At 38.6% G+C, this 26040-nt stretch overlaps 1 protein-coding gene across 3 annotated transcripts in view; it reads right to left on the bottom strand.

Moving 5' to 3' along the window:
- Cubn (cubilin) overlaps nt 1-26040 on the bottom strand; it is a 202893-nt gene that overhangs the window by 26978 nt on the left and 149875 nt on the right. For all 3 annotated transcript variants that reach the window (XM_050144800.1, XM_050144798.1, XM_050144799.1), the window contains 11 exons: nt 25733-25904; nt 24464-24670; nt 22228-22377; nt 20384-20505; nt 19684-19909; nt 18129-18316; nt 13845-14001; nt 11798-11947; nt 9035-9235; nt 6901-7027; nt 2800-3017 (listed from right to left, as the gene is read on the bottom strand). In XM_050144800.1, coding sequence (XP_050000757.1) covers nt 2800-3017; nt 6901-7027; nt 9035-9235; nt 11798-11947; nt 13845-14001; nt 18129-18316; nt 19684-19909; nt 20384-20505; nt 22228-22377; nt 24464-24670; nt 25733-25904 — 1918 coding nt within the window. The remainder of the gene's footprint in view (nt 1-2799; nt 3018-6900; nt 7028-9034; nt 9236-11797; nt 11948-13844; nt 14002-18128; nt 18317-19683; nt 19910-20383; nt 20506-22227; nt 22378-24463; nt 24671-25732; nt 25905-26040) is intronic.

Below are 26040 nucleotides of genomic sequence, written 5' to 3'. Positions count from 1 at the left end.
TAAATAATCGTCAACTGTGTAATCTAAACAGCAAAGCCGTGGAAGCTGCACTTAGCGATCTAGTTGCGAGAAAACTAAACAGAAATGCCAAGGGCTACAGTGCTCTCCTCTTTACATAAGGTATTTAGCAGGGAAGCGGCTGTTTTCCAGGCAGATGGATAGCCTGAAAAGTGAGCAGCCAGTCTGGTCCACCGTCTGTCTCCTTATAGAAAAGACGGGAGGGTTTAACTGGATGAAGTGGAAGAGGAAGGTGGAGGCGACTAGCTGAGGCTGACTTTGCACTTTTTATTTTTTGCTAAGTCTGTAATAAATAGATTCGGGAAACCCTAGAACTGCAATGACATTTGTTACTCCTTTTCCTCGCCACGCAAACGATCAACAAAATTGTAACATATTTAGACTGGCCAGGACCCGTAGTTGTGTGAGCTAGAAAGCTTTGTAAAACCCAATTAAAAATTACAATACTCAAATTCTCACTGAAAAGTGCAATTAATCATTAAATTATTTCTGGAGTGGACAATGGCATTTATACAGATGGGAAAGTGGTAAAAATTTTCACATGAGGCACAGGGGCATCATCCCAGTACACGAGATCTTTTATGCAAAATTAAAATATCTAAAGGAAAGTGGGTTTTTCCTTTCAAATAGTCTATAGTGTTTTCCATACTGCTCCACCTACACTATGCTAGGAAGGCTACAGTCTGTGTCTTGGGAGTCTTGCTGTCAAGTTGTTGTCATGAGCACAGAAACGGGTCAGTGGCAAAGCGCCTTTCTGATACAAGTGTCACAATATCTACTCCTTATGAGGAGCTTAAAAAACGTCAGCATCTGTTGAGGCCGAATCATTCTTTTCTGAAGGTGTGACCACAAGGAGGTTTTCCAAGTTCTAGTGGATGTGACCACACCTTTGAATATATGGGTGATACTAACTAGATTCAGTGGGTTACAAAAAAGGCATTGTGCTGGCTAGGTTAATGTCAACTTGGCCCAAGCCAGAGTCATCTTAGAGGAGGGCATATCAATTGAGAAAATAACTTCATAGGATTTCTTAACTGATGATTAATGGGGGAGGGCCCAGGCATTGTGGGTGTTGTCACACTTGGACTGGTCACACCTTCAGAAAAGAATGATTCTGCCTCAACAGCAGCTATCCATGGCCAGTAGCTCTTCAGTAAGAGGTGGAGTCGTGCAATTCTCTCCCATATCTATGCTTGAATTTAAGCTGGATTGATCTGTGTAGGTCTTGTGTAGGTCAACGCATCTGCTGTGAGTTCATATTGAAAAGACAGCATTCACATTGTTTTTGTTTATTCTTTGACTCTGTGTTTTCATCTGCATCCTCTAAATCTATTGACATAAAGCTAAAATCTTTTGATGTGGGAACCAAATATTTGTTCTTACCTTTGGAAATCTATCCTTTGCACTGTAAGAAATTAAGCAATAGTCTTTGTCAATTAAATATTAGACTCCAGGAATTAACTACCAAAAAAAATGTCAGCATCTGTCTGATCCCTCCTCTCCTGGAAAGCGTTATTGGGGCTGCGGAGATGGCTCAATAGTCAAGATCTCTCGCTGCTCAGTCATAAGAACCTGAGAGCCAGAGTTTGCCTGACTGCACCCACAAGGTGCAGCTCACAGACACCCACAACCGCAGCTCCAAGTACCTTTTTCTGGTCTCTGAGGACATCTGCACACACATGTGCATGTATACTCGTGCAGACACATGCATATGGATACACATAAATAAATAAAACACCTTTAAAAATGAACTCAGAAAAGTGTGGCACAGAAAATGTAATGAAGTTAAGCTCTGCTTTTGTGTCACAGAGATGGAGGTAAAATCGGCCACGGGCAAAGAGAAAACCCTGGGAAAAGAGCCCAGGTGATTTATTGTGGGAAAGTCCTCCTGTCTTTTTTTAATGTTCTCAGAGATTGGGATTTTCTTGAGGATTGGTAAGATCTCAGAACATTGGTTACATCAATATTCAAAAAAATCAAAATGCTTCCCTGAGTCCAATAAAAATTGCACAGTTATGCAATTAGTATAAGTAGAGAACTGGCTATGTTAAAAAGCTGGCATTCCTGTGCTAATCTTAGGCAGATTATTATCTTTCATATACAGTGGCGATAAACTGGGCTTTTGTTTTCAGTTTATCTTCACCCTTAGGCATCCTGCCATCTCACAATGACTCTGAGACCACCCTCTCTATCCCAAATGTCTTTTCAACCATCTCTTAAATATCTCTACTTCAGAACCTGACAAGCCCACCAGCCCCAAATATGGCAAACTGAATACAGCATTCTTCACGACTAAGAACAGACTTAGGTACCACCTGAGCAGACTTACATAACATCATCATCCAACGAGTTGCCCTTAAGACCGCATCTTCAACTTGCATTCCCTTGTAATGTCCCATCAAGTTCCAAGTGCTACACCTCCGATGCATTTGGCCTTCTAAAGACCTTCAGTATTTCTATTTTTTCTTTACCTACATTCCCACTTGTGCTAGTTAGACCCTCGGCCATTTCCCACCAGGACTTCTGTCCTAAGCTCCTATTTCCTTCCTTAAGTTGTTAGGTTCTTGAAGCATTCCTTTTTTATAGCCACAAGATCATTCCATACATTCTCAAGACTCTTTACCACTGTAGGAGTAAAGCAGCCATTGTCAATGAGGCCTTCTAGCTGGGCTTCTTCTGTGTTTAAATGAAAATCAGCTGGGATTAACTGGGAGAAAAAAATTAAACAAAGAAGAAACGTAGAAGTAACAAGAAAAAGACTTTCATGTCTCAAATGCTTACCTAGTGTCTCCCTGAAACTTATTTTCCAGCCTTTTGCTGTTTGAGAAGAATCCGTCTTGAATAGCAGGGTCAGGCTGTTACTGGTGCTCTTAAGATCCCGTGGAATCGTGGAACCACAGAATTTTCCCAAGGACCTATTTCCAATGCTAGGACCGTCGAAAACCGCCAGGTAGTCATTGTCGCAAAGTGGGGAGGGAGCCACTTCAAAATCACTGAACCTGTGAAGTACACTTGGTTAATTCTCATGTCCTCTTTTGTGTGCCTACTAAATTGTACCTGTAGTTCTTATAAAATTAAATAAAAACAAAAAAGAGACTGACAACACAGCACTCAAGCTTCACTTGGAAAGAAATCTTATAAACAAGGTGTATTCAAATATGAAGCCACTATTTGTTGGGTAACTGTAATATACCAATAACTGTGATGGGACCTGAGGATGTAAAGATGAATAAAATGCAATTGTTAAGACAATCAAGACCTAGGTTCAAGTGAGGTCAATTTTTAGATAATTTTTTATTCTTTCACAAACCCATACATAAATAATACACTTTGATCATATCTCCCCGTTATTCTCTCAACCACCTCTCTCCAACTGACTCCCTTCCTGTTTCTAGCAATCATCTCACTTCCATGTGCTTTATTGATGTGTTCTCTAGCATTTAACTAGAATTGCTTGCATAATTATGGACAGGGTGTTACTCCTTAAACAAGGGCGAGTTACTAGTGGCTACAGCTTCAAGGAACACAATTCCTTCCATAGCTCCTGAGTGTTGACAAGCTGGCCTATGTTATCACCTTAATAACATGCAAGGTTTTTGAGTTTCACCTAAACTACTCCTCCTCTTCGATTTTTCTTGTGATATTTGGTAAATGGCACTGTGGTCTCATTTTTTACTTATGTGATGAATACTGAGACAAATGAAAGAAATTCTGGTTTATATAGTTCCATTGTGGTTCTTCCAGCCTCTTGTTTCCTTCTTCTAAAACGAAGTTTATAGAAACACCAATGCAACAATGTGAGTGATACAGCCAAATTACGGCATCTGGTATACAGCATGTCCTCAGTAAAATTAAGTTATGATTTTATAAAACAAGAACATGGAATAATTTTGGTTTGAAAAATACGCAGCAGAGGTAATAAAGAATGAACTAAATTCTGTTATGTCACTGAACTGATCTAACAAGAAATTCACACATGGCTCCCTGAGTGGATCACTGGAGGCTCCTGGCACAGCCGCTGCCCTGCCTTCCAAGCACTGGGTAGGGATAACTGCATGCGCAACACACCAAAGTCTGGTGTGGCCATAGGACGTACCCTGGCTACAGGAATGCTAGCAGAGGGTAAGGCCCTGCTTGTTTTGATATACAGTCTTTCTGCAGCAGAGAGAATCACAGGAGCAAAATGAGGGTAAAGCTCCCATCTGCCCTGGACACTGAGTGAGCACAGTTGGCCAAGCGTCTTGTCAGCTACACTGAAACCACTCATACCAAAGAGAAGTAACGCGATAAACCAGTGTGCCTTGGCTGTTTGCTACCACATCCAACCTTCCTGACAAATCTATCCTGACTTTTCCTCTGATGGCCTTAGTTAGTATTTTATTCCAGGCCTGTGCTTCAACACTTTTGTTTGTTTGTTTGGTTTTGGTTTTGCTTTGTTTGTGAAACAGGGTCCTGGGACTCCAGATATAGACCAGGCTGGCCTTGAACTCACAGAGATCAACCTGCCTCTGCCTCCTAAGCACTTTGAAAATGATTCCCAGATACCCAAAAAGGGAAGACTTTATATGTGCCTTTATCTTTGAACCATATGGTAGGCTTATTTCTGCTTTCTCAATAATTTCTGCAAGCAGATTTAAAGAACATATGACAATATGAAATAATTCTGAAATATCAAATAGCTAAATATTTCCTTTTTATGAGTATTAAAATAACCCTAAGTCTTTCCCTAAAAAATTTTGGCTAGTCAGATAAGTGTTTTCAAACTGATGATGAAGGTCCAGACCAAAAAAAAAAAAATCCTGATCCCTTTCATCAAATGTAATATTTACTGTTTTCTTTAGAGAATATTATTGTAGAACATGAGAAAGACCATTTCCAATGACATTTTTTGTTTTTAATTGTTATTTTTGATATATTTGATTTTATTGTGTATGTATAGACAACACATTTATTTTGACAAAAGAAAAATCTAAAAAGAATAACATAATCTGAGTTTTCAGGGGCACCCAAATCTGTTTTGACTTTCTACCCCCAAAAGCACAGATAACTCTTAGAAAAGTCCACTTGAAAATGTCCAGCACATTTTCAAAGCCTGTATATATATATTGTTTTACTAGTATATACACCTTTGCAATCTCTGTAGCAGTATCTGTTTCATAGAATTATGAAACACTGTTATGGATATACACTATAAATAATTTTCCAAAAATAAAGAAAAACTTGTGACCATTGATTTCCAGGGTCAGGCAGGAAATGAAAACATGTATGTAAGGATGTTTTATATACATAAATGTTATTTATGTCTCTGTAAACGATGATCTCGATGCTTCTCCAACAAGTTCCTATGTTGAAATCTTAACTCTAGGCTGCCAGTGTTGTGAAGTAGGGGCTCTTGGAGGAGACTGGAGTATTAGGGTTCAGTCTTTGTGAATGGGATTGGTGTGTTTATGAACAACTTCTGAGAATGCCACCCCCAACCCTCCACGGCTGAAGGACAAGCTAGGAAAGATTTCCTTTTATGAACCAGGAAGTAGATTAGACCATCTGATGCTGAAACTGCCTGTCTTGAGCCTCCCAGACTCCACTATGAGAATTTTGTTGCATCTAAGTCATTTATCTGCACGTTGTTATGGCAACCTGTGCATCCTGTACATGTAAGAAACACGCACTAGCACAAGCAGCCTAGACAAGCTGTACCTGTTCTGCCATTCTGGGGTGAGCAATCCCTTCTCTGATCTCTCCCTCATAGTAGTCTGGCAGCTTGTGTTCCTTTAATCCTAAAACTTGTAGGCCCTTAATCCCTAGGGCACATTTTCTCCACAAAGAATTTCAGGTGGGATTGACATGTAGTTTCCTCACGGTCCCCACCTATAAACCACTTTCTTTTCATGGAGTTAAATCACTCTGATGAGTCATGCCTTACACTTCATGGACCCAACAGACATACAAGATGCTGAAAGTAAGCTTCAGAGTTCATAAATCATCAGGAAAGAACCCATCAGTGACAAATCGGGGACAGATGAGTAACCATTGTCCCAGCTTATCAAGCTTCTATGTGTGAAACTCTGTATTGCCCAGCGACTAGTCTAACTTTCAGATTTCCTATCTCATGCTGAAAATTTCAGCTTTATGTGAAATTGAAGAGCAGGACATCAACCATCCTGAAAGAAAGAAGCCTAGCACGTTATCCCTCTGGACAATGGAGGCTGAATCCTTTTCATCAGTCTCACTTGGAATAAGGAGAATCAGAGAGATAATTTACTAGTGACGTAATATATCCACATAAAGCAACAGCTTGGAGTCGCTTTAATTCACAAATAAAAACAAATTTTATGGGATAAAATTTATCTTTAAGAGACAAAAGGTGGTAGAATTACTCAGGATGTGACACCAGACATGGAGTCCAATTTTCACTCTTCATTTAAATATGTGGTGCTTTGGGGAAGCTGTGTGACCTTTTTAAGACACACATATAAGTGTGATTGCGTATTTATCATGATGGTTTTAACAGCACAATAAAACATCTGAGGGAAGAGTTGAGCAAAGCTTCTTGTGCATAATAAATGTTGAACAAATGGCAAATATTTTTCCTAGTCCTTTGTACCCTCTTCCATGTTAAGGAGTGCTTAAGTTGACAACCATTATAGGAAGCTCCGTCAAACTGTTAAGAATTACAAGGAGTGTTTTAACTGGCCAAGCTCCCTTTTTAACCTCAATCCGCACTGGATTAGGCCGTGTAGGCTTTCCTGCCATATGGGATCCCTCTACCTTTCTCCAAATTCCAGCTAGGCCACTATGAGAACTCATGGGCTCCATCAGTAAGGAAGCTTTTCTGTGAGCAAAGGCGAAAGGATTTTCTCAAGGCAAACCTGTCTCACATACCTAAGCAGAATCACTTTGTTGCTACTAACGCTGATTCTGTAGACACAGTAGACGTCGTTGGGGTATCTGGAGTAGAAGGAAGGACTGCTAAGGATCCCGTAGGATTTATTGTAGGTCCCACCACAGGCTGTAATAGAAGACAAGCAAATGTACAGATAATAATTATTACTTATAACATGGGCAAATCTTTTGGGGGAAATAGTCTAAGCTATTGCTTGCTGCCCACTAAAAGAGTTCATATTAATTGTTCTTCAGGTGACCTTAATCTCCTTCATTGTGTTTATGAATAATTTTGAATTTCCCAGACAGGAGAAAAAGGAGAGAAATGTAGAAGAACATTTAAAACATTTGCAGGGGAATAAGTCTAAGTAAAACGAAAACAAAGACTAGAATGAAAGCAACAAGAAGGACTATTTCATATGTTGGGATATGTGTCCCATCATTCTAAAAGACAGATTGACAGAGAGATGGCGTGGCAACTGGATTCTCAAATAAGGCAGGCAGACCCCAGGTGTGCTCCGTTCATAGGGGAAGACTGCAAAGTAGAACACAGATTCAGGGCCTCTGTGTTGGGGATAAAATGTTATAGGTAAAATGCTAGAAGTCAGTTACCTCTGTGGGTCAAATGCCTCACTCTTAGGGTCTACAGATTTGTATTTAGTTGTGAAGTTAGGAAAGCTTACTGTTGCCCAAATTTGTGTTATTTGCCTTCGATAAGCATGACTATATTTGGCCCAGCCGTTAACAGCTCATAACCCTTTGTTATACCCAGCAGTCAACAATGCAATCACCGCAAAATATAATGACGTACCATTATAACTAATAAGGCATTGTTTTTACATGGATTGTATCCAGCCAGGTTCAGATGTTCCCACCTAATGATGGTATTCCCATGAGCATGCTTATTTGTTTTAGAATTCTAAAATTACATAAAGTTTGTATATTTTGATGATGTTTCTATGGTTACCAATGAACCCATTCCACTAACATATCACCAAGATTAGATACAATTTGTGGCTTGTTATTTAAGGCTTTTGTTTATTTGGTTTGGCTTCAACTCTGCCCATTTGCAGGGCAAATTCTTTTCTGTGCCAAAAGTCTTCATACATTCTGACTTCTGGATATAGCAGCCATAAATTAAATGTCATATTGGTGGCAACTGCTTTATTTCACTCAGTGTCAATTATATGATCTCTGGAAGCTTATCGGTGGCTGAACAACTTCCCCAAACACTACCATGGTTTGAAGCCAGTAGCAGCAACATTCTTTAAGTGATACTGAAAGGGGGATTGAACTGTGCTCACTGTACTTTAGGAAAATAAGGAGTAAATGAGCAGAAGAATATATATACATATATATCAGTGTCTTAATTCTCCAAAGTAGTAGTTAAGAATAAAACAAATCTTCTTCTTCATCCAAGGTCATGAGAGAATATGTGTTCTATTAGATTGATGCTATCAGGCTAGCAAACATCAGAGATCATCCTTTCTAGCTGCTGATATCAGCTGCTGAGAACAAGCTATGAGACTCTTTTCATGTGTAAATCATGTTCTCTGCAGACGGGCAAATTGCTTTATTTGAAGATAAACTACCTTATTTCTTTCCATTAGTCATTCATGTGGCCAAGCAAAGACAAAACAAACCCAGGAACAGTTTTGTGTGCTGGTTTTACTGAAAGACTGAATGACTTATTTTATAAGGCTATAAAATAATCTCAGTTATTTTCAGAGGGTAATTTTAGCTAAAATTCAGGAGAAGTGTCTATTTTATATATATATGTATAAATAATCTAATATATTAATTTATGCATATATGTGTGTGTACTTGTATGAATGTGTGTTACATATCCCACAGAGGCCGAAAGAGGGCATTGTGAGCTGCTGTGTGAGTACTGGGAACCAAACCTAAGTCTTTCAAAGGGCAATAAGTGCTTTTAGCTGCAGAGCCATCTCTACAGTCCCTAATGGTTTATTTTTAAAGGAAAATACCGCCTTTTGTATCATGTACCTAATTGATAATTTTTTGCACTAATGTCTCTGAATCTTTAATTTGGTGACATATGATGAATCATAAAACCTTCTTATGTGAATAACAGCAGAAAATTATTCCAAACAATAACAGTAGGGTTACTCACAGGTGATTCTGTAGGAAATCTTGAACCCTAAGTCTGTGGCATATGCATTAGAATAGAAGTTGAGTGACACCGGGCCAGCCACGGTGAGGGGATGCAGGGCTTCAGAACCACACAGAGTCACAAGAGGAGTGGAAGAGAGGTTGTGGCCTTTGATGATGTGCAAGCCATCATGATCACAGTTCCCAGTGATGGCTGAGCGATCTACACAGAACAGAAAATGACCAACATCAGAAAGAAATGCTGTAGACAAGTGATGCTGTAAACAGGCGAAATACCACAGTTCTGTAACTGATCCAGAAATTACAACCAAATTTAAGAGGTGGTTTCCTATATCAATATATAACTTCATTTCCAGATGAAATAATATTTGTCCAAGAGACAAACATGGACAGAAAAGAGACAGCAGGTAGAACTCTATAATAAATAAACTCAGTTGTTACTCAGAGTTTTCTTCCTCTACAGAACTTGCTTCCAAGGGGAAAAGGGATATCGGAAGACTTTTTTTTTTTTTTTTTTTTTTTTTTTTTTTTTTTGCTGCCACATTGGAGAATGAGATAGAAGCCAGGGAAGCTGTTAAGCAGGCTTTAACACACATGGGATCATTCCCATACTCTGAGCCTTTCTGTCACAAAAAGAAAATAACAAAAACAAAATCCCCCCAAAATCACATAGCCCAGAATGTCAACAGTGCTGCTCTTGAGAGAGACTTAGAGAAACTTCACACAGAGAAGTAAAGATAAGGGTGGCCATGAGCAGAACCTGAGAAATTCCTTGATGCTTCCTGACAAGCCCTTTCCAATAAGTCACACAACTATCAATTTTAGGGCTTTGAAGATTATAAATTGGCATCAACATTGTCTTCTAATTTAAAGCAAAGGAGGCTCAACCCACCAACCTAACTGTTTATCTACCAACAGCCCTTTCCCTAGAGTTGGGAGATGAGCAGAGAAGTGCATGTTCTTAGGAACCTCTTTCCACGGAGGAATCAGAACTTGGGAGGTGAAGATCACAGAACATAGGCAAAGGAAGTCCCATGGTGCTCGTTCATGAAAGCAGAGCAGACCCATAACTTATTCACTCATATCGATTGAGTGCCTATTCAGACTCACAGAATTGCTTATCTCTCTGGATAGTTTTTAATGGATGTCTAATTGTAGGTGTGTATGTTTACATGCATGTATGTAGAATATAAATGCAAATGAATGAATTAAAAGTTATGCACCTGGACTGATGGCATAGACCTGTAATCCCAGCTCCTTGCGAGTCTGAGGCATATTGCAAGTATGAGGCCAACCAAGCCTACAGAGCAATTCATGGCCAGCTTGAGTTGATTAGCCAAACTCCATCTCAAAACAAAAAAGGAAAATAGGCCTGGAGACTTAGCTCAGTGGTAGATTACTTGTCAAACATGGTGTATATCCCTCAGTTCAATCCTCTGTGCTTGGGAAAAAATAGAGGCTATATAAAATATAACAGGCTCCAGATACATTTTCTTTAAGCAATTTTATGTGATGCCTGTGTCTTTAAAGTTACTATATTATTTTTCTTTCAGTTCTGGATGAAATACATAAAATGGTACTTTTGTTTATTAAAAACCAGAAGAAAGTCAAGCCTATGACTTCAGCTTCTCTGCAGACTTTGGCAGGAGTTATAGGCCTGCTTGATCTACATAAAAATTCAAGACCAGCTTGGGCAGCTAAGTGAGACCTTATTTAAAATAAAAACTTTTTATTACAATAAAAAGTAATGGGTGTGGTTTTAGCTTAGTTGTGGGGTGCTTGCTGCTCCTGCCCAAAGTTCAGTCCTCAGCGTGGAGATGAAAATGATTTTCTATCTGTAATTTTATTTGCATTTGCATTAGAGTTGAGAACATGTTTATTATTGTCTTCAAATGGTCATTTTAGACTACTGTGCCTACATCTTTCTCATTAATAGCTTAATTATTTTTTGTTTCCTTGAAATAGATTGAATCTTTGGCTATTATCAAAAGATAAGAGATAAGTTATGGTGAATATGTGGGTATTTAAACTGGTGTAACCATTATGGAAAAGAGGGCCCTCAAAAAGTTAAAAATAGACCAAAACTATTCAGCAGCTCCACTCTTGGGCATACACGCAGAGGAAATGAAGTCAGTGTGGTAAAGACCAATCTATCCTTCCACGTTTGTTGAAGAATTATTCATAATAGCCAAGACATGAAAGCAACTCAGATCCTTTGCCTGATGAATGAAGAGAATGACACACATAGACAGACAGCTGAATGAGCACAATGGAATACTACTCTTTCTTTTTGAAGAAGGAAATACTGTAGTTTGTGGCAATATGAATAAATTTCAAGGCATTATGCTGATTGAAAAAAACCATACACAGGAAAAACAAATAGCATACAATTTCCTTTCTCTGTGAAATCTAAAACAGCCAAACTTGTCGAGGAGAATAATGGTTACTATATGCTAGGGTGGGGAGATGTCCATCAAAGATCACAATACTTAACCGTACTTTTGCAAAATGAATAAATTCAGAAAATCTTCTGTACAACATGTGAATTATAATTAATAATGATGTATTATCTAGCTGAATATTGCTAAGGGAATAAATTCTAGACGGTCTCACAATCAAAAATTGTATGTTAGTAAATACTTGAACTAACTTGACAATAGCCATGTTGCAAGCACTGCCTTTGTCAAAGTCCTATAGCAACACTATAGATTCATAATTTTAATCAGTTAAAAATTAATCAAGTTTTGGAAAAGAATAAACATACCTTCTAAATGGAAGGACACAAAGGTCAGGATGATCAGAGACTGAGGTTCAACATCTATGAAGTAGGTGCAGTTCATGTTATTATCATATGGCTTTGGGAAGTTTGGAGAGATGATGTCACCTCTGGAGCCATTGAACCTACGTCCACATCCTATACAAGAATAAAAACCCATCATCAGGCGATTCATTATCGTCTATAGCAACTACTTCATAGAGAGAAAGATGTAAGTTTGCCATTTCATGAAGTCTCTGCAGAAAATTTCTTGCGATACTCTTAATGGAGGAAGAGCACCAAGGGAATGACTCTTTGATTTATAAGTCAATATGCGAGCAAAACAAGGACTTACTAGAATATCATGAGGAATTTTAGATGCTAAGTAAGTACACATTTTGACACACAATACACTTCAGGTCTCGCAATATTTTCAAGAAGATAAATGACCAAAGATTAAATATGGTTCGTATAAAGAAACAAACCATATAAGAATGAGTTGCAGGCCTGGGGAAATGAATCTGTCTGTACACTGTTTGCCTTGCAAGCATGAGGACCTGAGCTCAGTATTAGAATCCAGGTGAAAAGAAAGCCAGACTTCATGGTGCACCCTCGGGACTCCAGGGAGAGAGAGTGAGGAAGACCCCTGGGGGCTTGGCTGAGCAGCCAGTCCAGCCTATGAAGTGAGTTGCAGGCCAATACAAGATTCTCCATCAACAAAAGGTAACAAAAAAAAGGAGGGCAGTACCTGAGAAATACCTAGGGTTGTTCTCTGGCTCCCATATGCACACACTTATACACAGATACACTTGCACACACATGCACAAGCACATACATGCACGTGTACACACATACAGTGAGATTTATCTCACAGTATTACTTTATATTTTATTTGAAAGGTATTATATTAATCACCTAAAGAGCTGATAAAGTGTTTTTAAATGTTCTTATTAGAGAACTATTACTTCCTTACTTTTAAATCTAATCATAATAACAATGATAATTGCTTTTTAAAGCTTGTTTAATATACTAGTCATGATATTTATCAGACTGTTGCAGCAAATACAGAAGGCAGAGGCAGTAGTACATAGCTGCACACCCCGCTATTCTGGAAGCAGAGGCAGGAGTGTTAGCCCAAGGCAAGCCTGTGCTGCACTGGAACTTCATCCAGGACTGGCTTAGGCTACTTAGATAGACACTGTGTCCAAACTTAAGAAGTAGGGAGGAAAGGGCTGGGAACATAGTTCTAAAGTAGTGCTTTTCTGGTGTATAAAACTCCCTAGGTTCAACCGCACTGTTGCAGGGACTGATACCTCTGTGTTACTAAGGCAGCATTTGTTTTCATATACTTCTAGCTAATGTATGCCACCCTTTGACTGTAAATTATGACAGTGTATGTATCCTTTTACACTGAATGACTCTCTCTCTCTCTCTCTCTCTCTCTCTCTCTCTCTCTCTCTCACACACACACACACACACACACACACACACGCCATCTGAACACCCAGGCTAGATCAGAAGTTGGCCATCATTACTCTCTTATCCATCACCCTTGTTCTTTTATTCACATCTGAAACATCTGTTTACTGCATTATTACCTCCAATTCTATCCCCCAAGATTTTCCCTGAACAGTGCTTTGTAAATAGTGGCCCTGTGATTTAATCCAGCCAGATACAGAGGCCACAACATCTCAGACTTGGCTACAGTTTTCACTAACCTAATTTGTGCTCAGCTGTCAGAGTTGTGGAACCTTCTGGATCATACTCAGATGACCTGTATTTGAATTCAGTTCCAATAGCACTCTATCTTTTCCCCCAAACTGGTTTCAAACTCCAGTTCTTCCTGCCTTTGCTTTTTCTGGAACATAGGCACGTACAGCCGTGGCTGAATCTCACTGACTTTCAAAGGAGGGTGTTCCAGCAGAATGAGGTGGCTCACTCGTGGCCCTTTCTGGGATTACTATCAGGACGATCTTGATGGGGCTCTCACACTGTTCCCCAAGTCTATCTGAGGCACCTGCTCTTCCTCTCCAGCTTAGATTCCAGTGCTACTTACGGCTTACGAAAGACGCAGAGAAGCCCTGGCCTGGCATATCCTCAGATTGGAAGACAGCAGTGAATATGTTTCCTGATGTGACTATGGGACTAGGGGCCACATCTCCACAGCTTGTGGCTAATAGGGTGTCGTTGGTCTCCAAGGTTCCTCCCCACACCTGATAGGGTCAAAAACATGACTTAATGTTAACAGTTTCACCTGCCAATATTTTAACAGGTTTAGGCTTGAATATAATTGTATTCAATTCTATAGAAAAAGAAAAACCATAAGACTAAGTAAGCCACATGCAAATCTGGAACATTTTCTTTTGAGAATGTTTTTAAAGCTGCTTTTTAAGCGTTCTATTTCATCCTGGTTACTCTAAGGATGTTGTGTTTGGTTCATGTAGAGCTGGACAGTTGAAGACTTCTTCTAATTGGTCTACGTTAAATAACCCTGCCTTCTACGTGGGCATTCAGGAAGGAAGTGACTAGAGAAAATGAGTCTAAATCTCTCTGTAGCAGCTGCAGGAATACACTGACCTCTTTAATTCTACTCTATCTGGTACTACTGATTTGTGTTGCCACTTTTGATTTTCGTCAGTCTTGAAAAATCTTTATCAATTTTCTTGATTTTTCTACTGTTTTCTTATGTCAAGTTCATTAATTTCTATTTTTATCATTGTTTTCTTGATTATTGGCTTTGACTTTATTTTTAAAATGTACATTCTTACACTGTAAGAATGGCTAAGATCAAAAACACTGATGACAACTTATGCTGGAGAGGATGTGGAGTAAAGAAAACACTCTTGCACTGCTGATGGGAGTGCAAATTGGTACAGCCCCTTTGGATATCAGTATGGCAATTTTTCAGAAAATTAGAAAACAACCTTCCTCAAGACCCAGAAATACCACTTTTGGGTATATACCCAAAGGATGCTCAATCATAACACAAAAATATGTGCTCAACTATGTTGATAGCAGCATTTTTTGTCATAGCCAGAACCTGGAAACCACCTATATGCCCCTCGACCAAAGAATGGATAAGGAAAATGTGGTACATTTACATAATGGAGTAGTACACAGCAGAAAAAATAATGACATCTTGAAATTTGCAGGCAAATGAATAGATCTAGAAAACATCATATTGAGTGAAGTAACCCAGACCCAGAAAGACAAATATTTGTATTCACTCATAAGTGGCTTTCGACATAAAGCAAAGAAAACCAGCCTACAATTCACAATCCTAGAGAACCTAGACAACAATGAGAACCCCAAGAGAGACATACATGAATCTAATGTGCATAGAAAGTAGAAAAAGACAAGATCTCTTAAGCAAATTGGAAGCATGGAGACCATGGGAGAGGGCTGAAGGATTGGGGAGAGGAAGGGAGGGGAACAGAGAAAAATGTATAGCTCAATAAGACTAATTTTAAAAATAGTACATGGAGTCTGTAGTATTATAAATTTACTTTTAAACATTTTTTTTTGCCATGATCTATATACTTGATTGGTTTTATTTTCTTTGATTCGTTTTTGTATGTTTTTAACCCATGTGTGTTTGACCCAGGGGTATTTGAAGGTGTTTGACGTCAGTGTATTTTCTCATACAGTGTACTTTGTTAAAATCCTCTCTGGATTTTGAGTCTTGGTCAATGACAGTTACAAAAGTCTTACCTCTAAGCTGACCACTTGACCCCTTCCACATGCTTATCACAAAGTATGATGGGAGGAGTCCACACTGCTACCCTTTTCACCTCTTGATTATGCTGTTTCAGGAAGCAATTAAAGACTTGATTTCTGTGCTCACTCTGGCTGGTTGTTTTAGCTGAGTGCTCACTCTGACGTGTGCAAGGCCGACTCTTTTTCTACTATAGCTTTGTAGCTTGAGTTTATACCGTCAGAGAAAATATTCTCTGCAGTTTAATTATTTCATTTGTTGGGGTTTTATTACTTTTCATCTCTGTATGTGGTCTATCCTGGTATGTTACAAAGACATCAAAATGTGGATGCTATTGCTAGTGTATGGTTTCTTTTACACCTGTCAATTTTATCCTACTGCTTCACAGTCTCAGAGCTCCCTTGCATCCTGGTGCATTGTTTAGCTGTTGCCCCATGAGCTACTGAGAGTCAAGTGCTGAAATCTTAACCCAGCTGAAGAGCTATCTACATAGCTCTATTAAGTTTTGCTCTCATGTTTCTGGCATATTGTTTCAAGAAATAACATTCAGTCTCATTTTGTCTTCCCAGTGGACTGTTTTATTCTCATAAGATATCTCTTTCCTACAGCAATATTTTCAATCTGTGGGTTTCATTTTAGCAGAGTTAATGTGGGAATTACTGCTTTTTAAAAAATTAATGTTTCCATGATCTATCATTTTATATCCTCCTCTTTCAACCTATTTGTATGGTTGGGTTTGAAGTGAGTTTGTCTCCTCTTACATCATGTTTTAATTCCAATAATCTGTCTATTTTAATTGGTGTAACTAAGTTGCTTAAGACACACAAACACATTGTGCCTCTTTGAACCACTGTGTATTTTTTCTTAATGTCCTTAAACTGCCTGTGCAACCAAGAATGGACTTGACACTGATGCTTCTGCCTCTACATCTTGAATGCTAGGGTTATAAGTGTGTAAAACCATGGCAAGTCTCTGTACCCAAAGGTACAGAGAGTCCTTCATCTGGTTTGACTTCTGTGCATTTGTCCTCCAAACGGAAAGGTTGAGTAAGATTTTCCTATTAGTACCTTAGGGTCTTTGAGAGGAGGAACAACTCTAAGTTTGAGAACAAAGAGGAACCTTTTGAATCTTTGACTATCCTGTCCACCTTCCCTAGTGTCTCTATTACAAAGAAAAGAGTCCTTGACTAATCATAGCAAGGACCTTTCCACTCTTGGTAGTTTTCTGTCACTGGGTCCCTTTGCTTATTTCTTCCATTACGTAGAAGCATCCTTTGGCAGAAACAAGAGTTTCATAACATAGTTATCATAGTCTTGTCAATGGAAAGCCTCACACTCGATGAAACAGTGTTTCTTTGCTGACTTTTGTCAATTACTAATTGATATCACTTTCTGCTGGTACTTGGGTTGTATGACACTTTCAGAGGGACTTCCACTCTATCCAGAGGAAGAATGATCCCAGTCAGTTTCCCTGATTAACTTTTTCCCATTGAATAATGTATAAGACTTCATGTTTACACACTTTGTGTTGACTCATCTTATGAAAAGAGAGTTCTCTTATTTCATGGAAAAAAGCAATTAAGAGAAGCATATATTGATTCTTTTTTATTATGTGCCTAGTTTGTAAGAATTAGATTTTTATTTAAATAAGACAAACATATCAATGTGAAATAAAACACTTTGAGAGATGATATGAAATAATAACTTTGATTTTAAAAAGGCATTTCCATTCTTAGAAGTTTTTATAAAAAACTAGCTAGGTTTTATGCTATTATGTCATATTCTAATATTTAATACAACCCTACTGAATTTGGAATCATTCTTTTCATTTTATAGTTAAGTAATTTGAAGCCAAAATATTAAATTAAGCCATAAAAATACATGTGGGTGGTAAGTACAAAAGAGATGAATATATTTCTGACTAATGGAATTCAGGCCGATGTGTCTTTCCACTAAAAGGCATAGTTTCACAGTATGCAAGATGTAATATAGCACAGCTAAAGTGAACTTATAGCACAGTTAAGATCGTGGCAATGGGAAGTGAAAATCATTGCTGTGTGAGCAGAAAGGCTGCCCATCCAACTTCCTGCTACTATCGGTTTTTTGCTCAGGTCTCTCGTGATTGTTTTCCTGTATGGACTCTTGATGTCTGGAACAAAGGTTGTCATTGACTGTTTCAATCTCCTGACATTCTTATAGCATATATTTGATTTTCCTTGTGATGAGACTTTATCCTACTGATACTGTACTTCATTTTAGGAAAGAAAGATGAAAATAGGAAGAAAGGAGGAGAGAAAAATCAAGGAGGGAGAAAGAAAGGAAAGGAGGAATAAGGGAAGAAAAATGAAAGAGGAAAGGACAAACCATCCACCAATGCTCATGACAATTTCAGGAGGTCAGAGAAAATTCTCCCTAATTCTTCACTGTACCAGATCAGAAGATGGGGAACTACAGGAAGCATGGACTTGGTGGTTCACATCTAATCTAACAGTTGGGGTGTCTTGCTTTTACATCTAAAGAGTTCTAGCGGTAAAACTGTACTCTTTTTCACATTGAGAAATGACCGAGTCCTCTGTAGCCAAAATGCTTACATTCAGAAAACCAGTTAAACAAACAGTGCACCAACCTTCACAAAGCTGTTCGGACACTGGCTGTCGCTGCTGGGGATTTGGAAATTGCTGTCAAAGCTAATCTCCCAGTGTTTGCTTTCATGTGTGATGGCTGTCCAGGAACATCTGCTGTTCGTGGGGAATGGCAGAGGCCAATGAGGAGATTTGATGGTACCATTATCTGAATGGAATGTTCCACCACAACCTGAAAATTTTCCATTAAAAAAAATCAATCTTCAAGATAAAATATCAAATTTAGAAACCAGTGATGGCTAGAGAATGTTTCTAAATGTGAGATTATAACTAATCTCTTCTTGTGTGTGATTCATCTTTTTAGCAGGGACGAAGCAGGAGCTACAGATGTGAAGTGCATTAAAGAAAGGGCTGTCACTGTTTCAGTACACACACACAGCCCAGTTGAGGTCACTTGAGTCTTGTAGACTGTAGCAGATAGACCCCCCACTCTATCTCCAAACAAGTCATCTTTTCTATGTTGCTGTGTAGGAGGTAGATAGGTAGCTAGGCCACATTCACTCTGTGTTTTCTTACCACTAACAGATGTGAATACAGTTGTGTGATCGCTCATAATTTTAGTCTACTAGAGTGAACTAGAAAAAAGGGTTTTTGAACTGGGGAAAGTCCTCCTACTGAGTAACCTGACTCATTCATATTGAAACTTATTGATTGTTCTGAATAAATCATAGGAATATGAAGAAAACAAATCTAGAATTATTTTCATAACCTTAAAACACACACCTAAGAGATAACAAAGAAAAGTAGGAATTCAGAACAAAGTGAAGTTGTATAAAGGGGAATGGCCTGAATCTTTTGCTTCTGAGCCAGTGCTTCATCTGTAATTCCCTGAGGACTTCAGGAGCAGCTAATGGTTTAATGAGGATCTCAAATCAGTCTGTAGAGATCTTCATGTTTCAGTCTATAGAGAGCTTCATGTTAACCAACTCTGCTACAAAGAACTGCCCTGTGAGAGTTAGGACATACTAAAATCCTGACTAACTATCTGTTACAAATATTCATATTTTCTGGGAATTTTCATAAGGTTTATATTTTATAGGTGCAAAAATCAAATCTGTTATCTTTGATTAAATGTCCATAGCAGACTTCCCATCAAAAATTTCATCTGCTCACTGTTATCTTCACACTCCTTAAACACAAGTCTCTAGGAACTATAGATATTGATATAGATATAGATATCTCAAGACTCTAAGATATGGTGTAAGCTCTGTCTTATCTCTTTGAAAAGTCTGCCTGTTAGCTGAGAGTGAGACTATTTGTCTCTTGTTATCCCCTGGACAATATGTATATAGCAACTATATACATTGCATTTATATTGTATTATGAATTAGACATAATCTAGAGATAATATTTTCTGGAGGACACTCATACTCTACACACAAGTACTGCATCATTTTGCATGAGAAAGTTTAGCACTTCTAGATTTGTTTGAGTAGAGCCCTGGAGCCCATCCCCCATCAGTACTAAGGAATGACTATGCTTTAAATTAGTTATGAAAAGTAAATGGTAAGCATAGAAAAGGTTTTTTGTTTATTTTACCTAATGTGCTTGTATTCCATGTAGCATAAAATCCACGACTTTGCCCTAGGTGGTTTGTGTTAAAAGTCACCAGAAGTTTGTTGGAACCAGACTGTACTGGCCCTGGGATTGACCACCCACAGTACCGTCCTATGATGGGTGATTCAGGGTAGCCACCATTCCTGACAGTAACAGAGTCCGCAGTGCAAGTTGGATCCATCTCTAGATGAAAGTCACTAAATGTGAGCTACAGAAGAGAAAAGACATGATGAGCCACCCTGAGCTGTAGGAGTTCATCTCTTTCCAGACAGACAAGGTTCTACAAATATTTTCATTTTGTCATAATTCACATTGCTTTGTATTTCTGATTCTTTGATTATTTTTTCCTCTACACTCTGTTTTCCTTATTAAAAGTTCTCTTGTGAATTTAGAAAGAGTGTGTTTTTTTCATGAAGTAGAGTCATTTGAGAGAACCCCAGAAACTTGTTAGGTTAGAATGACAGTTCATGTCAATACTGAATTTGCCTCTTTCCTGGAGGCTGAATAAGCTTCTACAAACACCTTCTCCTAATTTGAGAAACGATAATAGTCTTCATTAATTGTAGACTAGTAGATAGCAATATCTGTACTCCAAAGCCTACCCTAACCACTTATTTACACACACACACACACACACACACACACACTTTCATGGTCCAATAGCCCAGCTGTAAGAACTCACAGTGATGATGTGCCCTTCTGGGGCTTCCAATAGCCATGAACATTGGGTCCATCTACTATAGACATTTGGATAGTTAGGACTTGAGATCACTCCACTATGACCTGTCTGTATTCCACCACAATCTGAAATGAAATTTGTAAACCTCTAAATAAGAGAGAAGAAAACATTCACATAGCCGAAACAATACTTAATGATAACCATCTTACTTTCTGGTAGAAATATAATCATCCAATCAAGAAATAAAAACCTGAACCAGAGTAAAGTTAGGGTGGAAGAATTGAAACAAATTAATCAAACACCTACTAGTAGTCACCAAACAGAATTCCATAATACAGACAACCTCCACTTAGCAGAAAATAGAGGGTGGTCTTCATTGTAAATGAGAGTAGTTAGCCACAGTATATAGGTAACAGTGTACTGGAGACAAATGAAAAGACATTGCCTTTCCTGAGAACACCAGACCATAGATATATGGGTGACAATCACTTAGGTTTCAAAGCACAGATTATTGTAGCAGGTTAAAAAGATGCTACAGGTCTATGACATCATATGATCTGCCATTCAACATAAACAACACTGCTTGTTTTTCTGACTCTTCTTTCAGTGTGATGAAAAATAACCAAGGGGTAAAAAGTTTTGCACAAGTAGATTATGTTTGAGTTTATTTCCTCCTTCAACCATGCAGTGGGTTGCTGTGGAATAATCTTTCTGCACACCGTGAAGATGTGTTTGTGTCAAGGCACCTTCTGATGACATTAATACAGAGCTGAACGGCCATTAGTTAGGAAGAAAGAGGCTAGGTGGAATTTCTGGGGACAGAGAGCTCTGGGGAGAAGAAAGGGGGAGTTGCCAAGCAGATGTTGAGAAAGCAGGCTAGGCAATGCAGAGAAAAGGTAACCAAGCCACATAAAAGAACATAGGTTAAAATATATGGGTTAATTTACATTAAGAGCACAAGCCTAAGCTAAAGCCAGGCTTTCATAATTATTATTAGAGGTCTCCATGTTGTTTTTTGTGAGCTGGCGGCCCAAAGAATAATCTGTCTTCATTTGGTTATAACACAACAAACAGTACATGAAACTATAGCAAAACATACATTGCTTCAGTCAAACTCAACAGAAAGAAAAGTGGGATTCTAAAATCTGTCAACAAGTGCACTCAAACACAGAGGAGCAATGCCAAATAGAAAGTGTGACAGATCAAGAGGGTTATAACAAAGACATGGTTTTAGGGTGGGGATTAGGTTCTGGAGACAAGGCTGGAAAAGGAAGTAAGACTTTATTTTTCACAAAAGGAAGCATTGTCACAAGTTCTAAGGGATTGCCATGCTAGTAAAAGGAAGCAGAAAAAAAATCTCTGGTAACCAAGACAAGCAGTCTTGCTCACCTTGGACTGAAATTCTACACATAAATTCGGAATGCCACACATGCAATCTAACACAAATTACTATAAACACGCAGTAATCCGAATAAAACAAACTATGACCATATAGGATTTATCCTAAAATGTAAGAATGGTTTACAAAAGAAAATATGTCAATGTAAATTGGCAACCAATTACATATAAAATCAAACCATATAAAACAAAGCAAAAAGACTATAGTTTGAAGAAAACACAATTGTCTACACAGAGAAACTGAGAGAATCAAAGTATTAAAACTATAAGACTATAGTAAGGTCTCTGAAATAAAGGTAGGTATATAAAACCCATAAAGTTCTTTTCTTGGTATCCAGTAACAACTGGTTAAAAACTTAATCTGAAACATTTCATTGAAATTATCAATGAAACTATTATGAGCTAAGACATAAATTTATACAGCTATATGGGGTATCTATCAGGCTTACCGGTAAAGTTGTATTGTATATGGAATCCAGTATATTCTACACGCTCGTTGGTGACAAAGTGAATCCACACCTGAGGGTAGGGGATAATCAAGGGTACCGCTGGTGCTGACAAGCTGCAAAACTTCTCTATCAGGGGCCCATCAGCATCACCTGATAAAAATAGTATGCCAAGTGACATTACTCACAGGGTTTCGGACAAATATCATTAATTAATAGGAAGAAATAATAAAAACAACAAAAAGTACTCCCTGATACATTTCAAACTATGTACAGTAGCAGACATTTCGAAGGAAACCCTCTGCTGTCTTTATCAAGACACACAAGAGTTCTCTGACACACTGGGTGTAGAGATGCCTGGACCATAGGTGTCAATTTTATTCCAATTTATGTCTTCAAAATCACTTTCACATATCTAAACAGAAATGCAATCAACTTCATACCCCTTTAGCTGTGTGCTGTGTGCAGGAGGAAGGAAGATAACGCCAATCGTGATAACAAATACGCTCTTAGGATAAAGGTGATGATCGCCTAAACTTCTCAAGACTCTCCGCTGCATTTGGTCATGGAAAATGAGCAGACTAGTCGGCACTCAGGCCAAGAACTGCCAGGGTTAGGCTGAACAAGCTTCATCAAGATTGCTTTTCACAGAAACCTGATTAACATTTAGAGAGGACCTGGGAAGTGCGCGTTTATCTGCTCCCAATTTATCCTGCCAGATGAATATCACTGACCTTATAAATCAATGGAATAGAGTGTTTCTACTGTCTGTAAATCAGGGGGAATGAAGAGAAGATTGAATTTCACTGACAGAAATTGATTACATAGCTGTTCCGCTTTATTCTGCGAATGGCCTGGCAACAGGTAGAGGTAGTGAGTGTTTATCAGCGTTTCTTGGAAAGCGTTCCCAAGTGATGAGTCCCATGTTTATACCCGTGTGCCTCACTCAGAGAGCTGGGATGATTCTCTTGGATGAATACCCGGTCTGCCACCCAAGAATATACCAAAGCCCTTCACAAAATCTGTTTTCTGTGCTCTCAAAAGAGGCCATCAGTGACTGGGCAGGTCTTCTCAGTTTTGGCCGTGGTGTACCATTGCCGTTATATATCTCACCACTACATTATTTTATATAAGACTGGAAAGAAATTATCTTTAAAAGTATAGATATGGAACACGTTCTTTAACCCATTTGATTTCTTACATTTTACTTTATATGTATCAAATTGCTACTCAGTCTGACAATAGCACTACACTATTATAACCACTACATATTATTTTATAATGTCATTTTCTGCATAGACACAGCTGCTTCTTACTTGCTGTTTAATATCATTTGTGTAGCTACATTAAGATTGTTACTCTTCTCTTTAACTTTCCCTATTTCTCCACCACCCAAAGTTTTAAGACAGACCTTTGCAGAACAGCTTCCTCCCCTAAAATAAAAGGTGTTAAAATAACACAATGACAATAATAATATAACATATATAACATAACATTATATTATATATTATAATAATTAATACTATAATATTAGGTAGCTACCACTGATTATTATAGTTGTCCACTTTCAGTTTTCTTTTCTTTAACACTGGGGATTAAGAAGAACACAACCTACATCTGACAGTATAGAACACCTGTAACATTATTTTCCTCCTCTGTCTACTTCTTGTCTACTGGGAAGCAAGTGTCAGTGTGACGGTAGAAGTACCCTCATTAGATCATCTACACCTGAAACCTAAAATTCTCAAGAGAATTCATCAATAATGCTTTGAGCCTTTCCTATCAGGAAACAAATGAATGATAAAAGCTTCCATGTGCTGCTCCACATTGGTATAGTGTGGAAGGTTTTAAACGTCTAAGACAAAAAAAAAAAAAAAAAAAAAAAAAAGAATTGAACAACCTTATTGTGGATCCCGCAACTTCAGGAAACTCTGCCAGCATCTGAGCAGAGAAAGCGTGGTTCCCAGCCCCAGTGGAGCACACTGACAGGCCAGAGCCTGATCTGGACCCGTGTGGGTGAGCCTTCCACACAGGAGACCTGAGACAGAAACTCTCCTTGCTAAGGTCCCACTGCCTTCACAGTTCTTGGGCCCCATTTCCCATCTGGGAACACAGGATTTCATCTTTGCACCAACAAGGGACTTTTGTAACTCGTGTGCTAAGATAGTAGCCGTTGTTGTTGTCTCCAGGAACAGGAAGAACATACAGATAGATGAAAAAATACATTCTTTGAACTCACCCACTCGAAACTCGAGGACATCAAATGCACAGTCTTGGTGACTCTCAAGGGAAAGTCTTACAAAATGGAAGATAAGGGACGAATTTTCCCGATTTGGATTGCTGAGAGTCCATTCACAGTCTAGGTTGCTTGCATAGTCACGGATTCCGTTATAGCCAGGAGAAGTAAAGTTTCCACCAGAGCTATTCGGAAGCGGTCCACCACACACTAAGGCAAATAAGGCACAGAGAGAGTAATAAGATCCATGCTGCAACAAACGATTCCAACCATCAAGACCCAGTGAGTGGAATAACAAAGACTGCATCATTTTGCTTTTCTAGATGTGGTCAGGCTTGTAGGCAAAGAGCATGCCAGCTGTAGGAGGGATGCCTATGAGTCCATGAAGGAAGGATGCATGATGCATAGTTCCTATATTTCCCTTCCAGAATAGAGAAGACGGCTGTGGTTTGGCTGTGTATCAATATCTCCAAGTTTATACATATTATTCATTCACTATTTAATTTAGAGAAATACACAAACCACTGCTAGGTCCTAGTGGCTTTTGATGAACAATTTTCTATTTGATCCAGTAATTTATTTGCATCAAATAGATAATATAACACCAGAGTGCTAACAAACTCACTCTTTTTTGATAGTAAGGAATGATTCTTAAACCAATAAAATAAAACCAATTTTTTAAAAAGATGTATTTACTTCCATTCTTCCTAAAATGCAAAACCCTTGGATAATGGCAGCAGATATAAAAGGAAGAGCGTATTTATAATCCAGGCTGCATGTTGCTTAATTTGGGGATAATCTATATTAAACACAACCCAGGCTATTATTTTCACTGAACATACATGTATAAGTAGGTGAACAGAAAACAGTAATATGTATTCAGTTGTCTATGGAATTAATTACTCTGTAGTACCGTTACCTAGGAAGTAGGTGTTTTCTTGAATATAAAATAATAAATCAGACACTGTCAGTTCAGAGTCAATCCTAACAATGGTAATACATGGAATCATGCTAGGAAGTAATTCAATAAAATTTTGTTGTAAAAAAAAATCAAAATGCAAGTGTTTTTCCCCCTGAAACTACAATGGTTGCTTCCGCCACCCCCAAACAGGTTTTCTGTTTGCTCATATCTGTTGCTCTTGTACTGAAGAATGCAGCTGTACTTTTGACCACTGTGGAGAAAACAGAAGGCGTGGCTGCTGGGGGCAGTGTTTGTGGAGGCACTGAGTGAGTCTGACCGAGAGGAGGTACGTTTGCAGCATCCTACATTACCTGCATCTTCGCTGGAGGTGTAGGAAGCAGTGAAGCCTCCATATGGCCGGGATCCATCAGTGAAAAATACGACCTTCATTGTGTTTCCAGTAGACTGGAACTCATTGGTTACATTCGCACGGCTGCACAGTTTCTGTAGCTGGGGCGAGTTACTTCTAATGCCATTGAACACCTGTTAGAGGAAATAGTTTGACTTGTAGCTATGTTGCCCGTGTTACTGAATAGCGCTCAGGAGATCACTGTCTCCGGCTCTACTTGTGAAGTAAGGATGCCACTGTGCTTTCTTTCACCGAGTTTACTGACATGCC

This window comes from Alexandromys fortis, unplaced genomic scaffold (assembly GCF_014885135.2).
Source record: "Alexandromys fortis isolate MF-2015 unplaced genomic scaffold, M_Fortis_MF-2015_v1.1 scaffold_52, whole genome shotgun sequence".
In the NCBI taxonomy this organism is placed as follows: Eukaryota; Metazoa; Chordata; class Mammalia; order Rodentia; family Cricetidae; genus Alexandromys; species Alexandromys fortis.
Note: the sequence above shows the minus strand (reverse complement) of the source record. Positions and strands in the feature narration are given on the sequence as shown.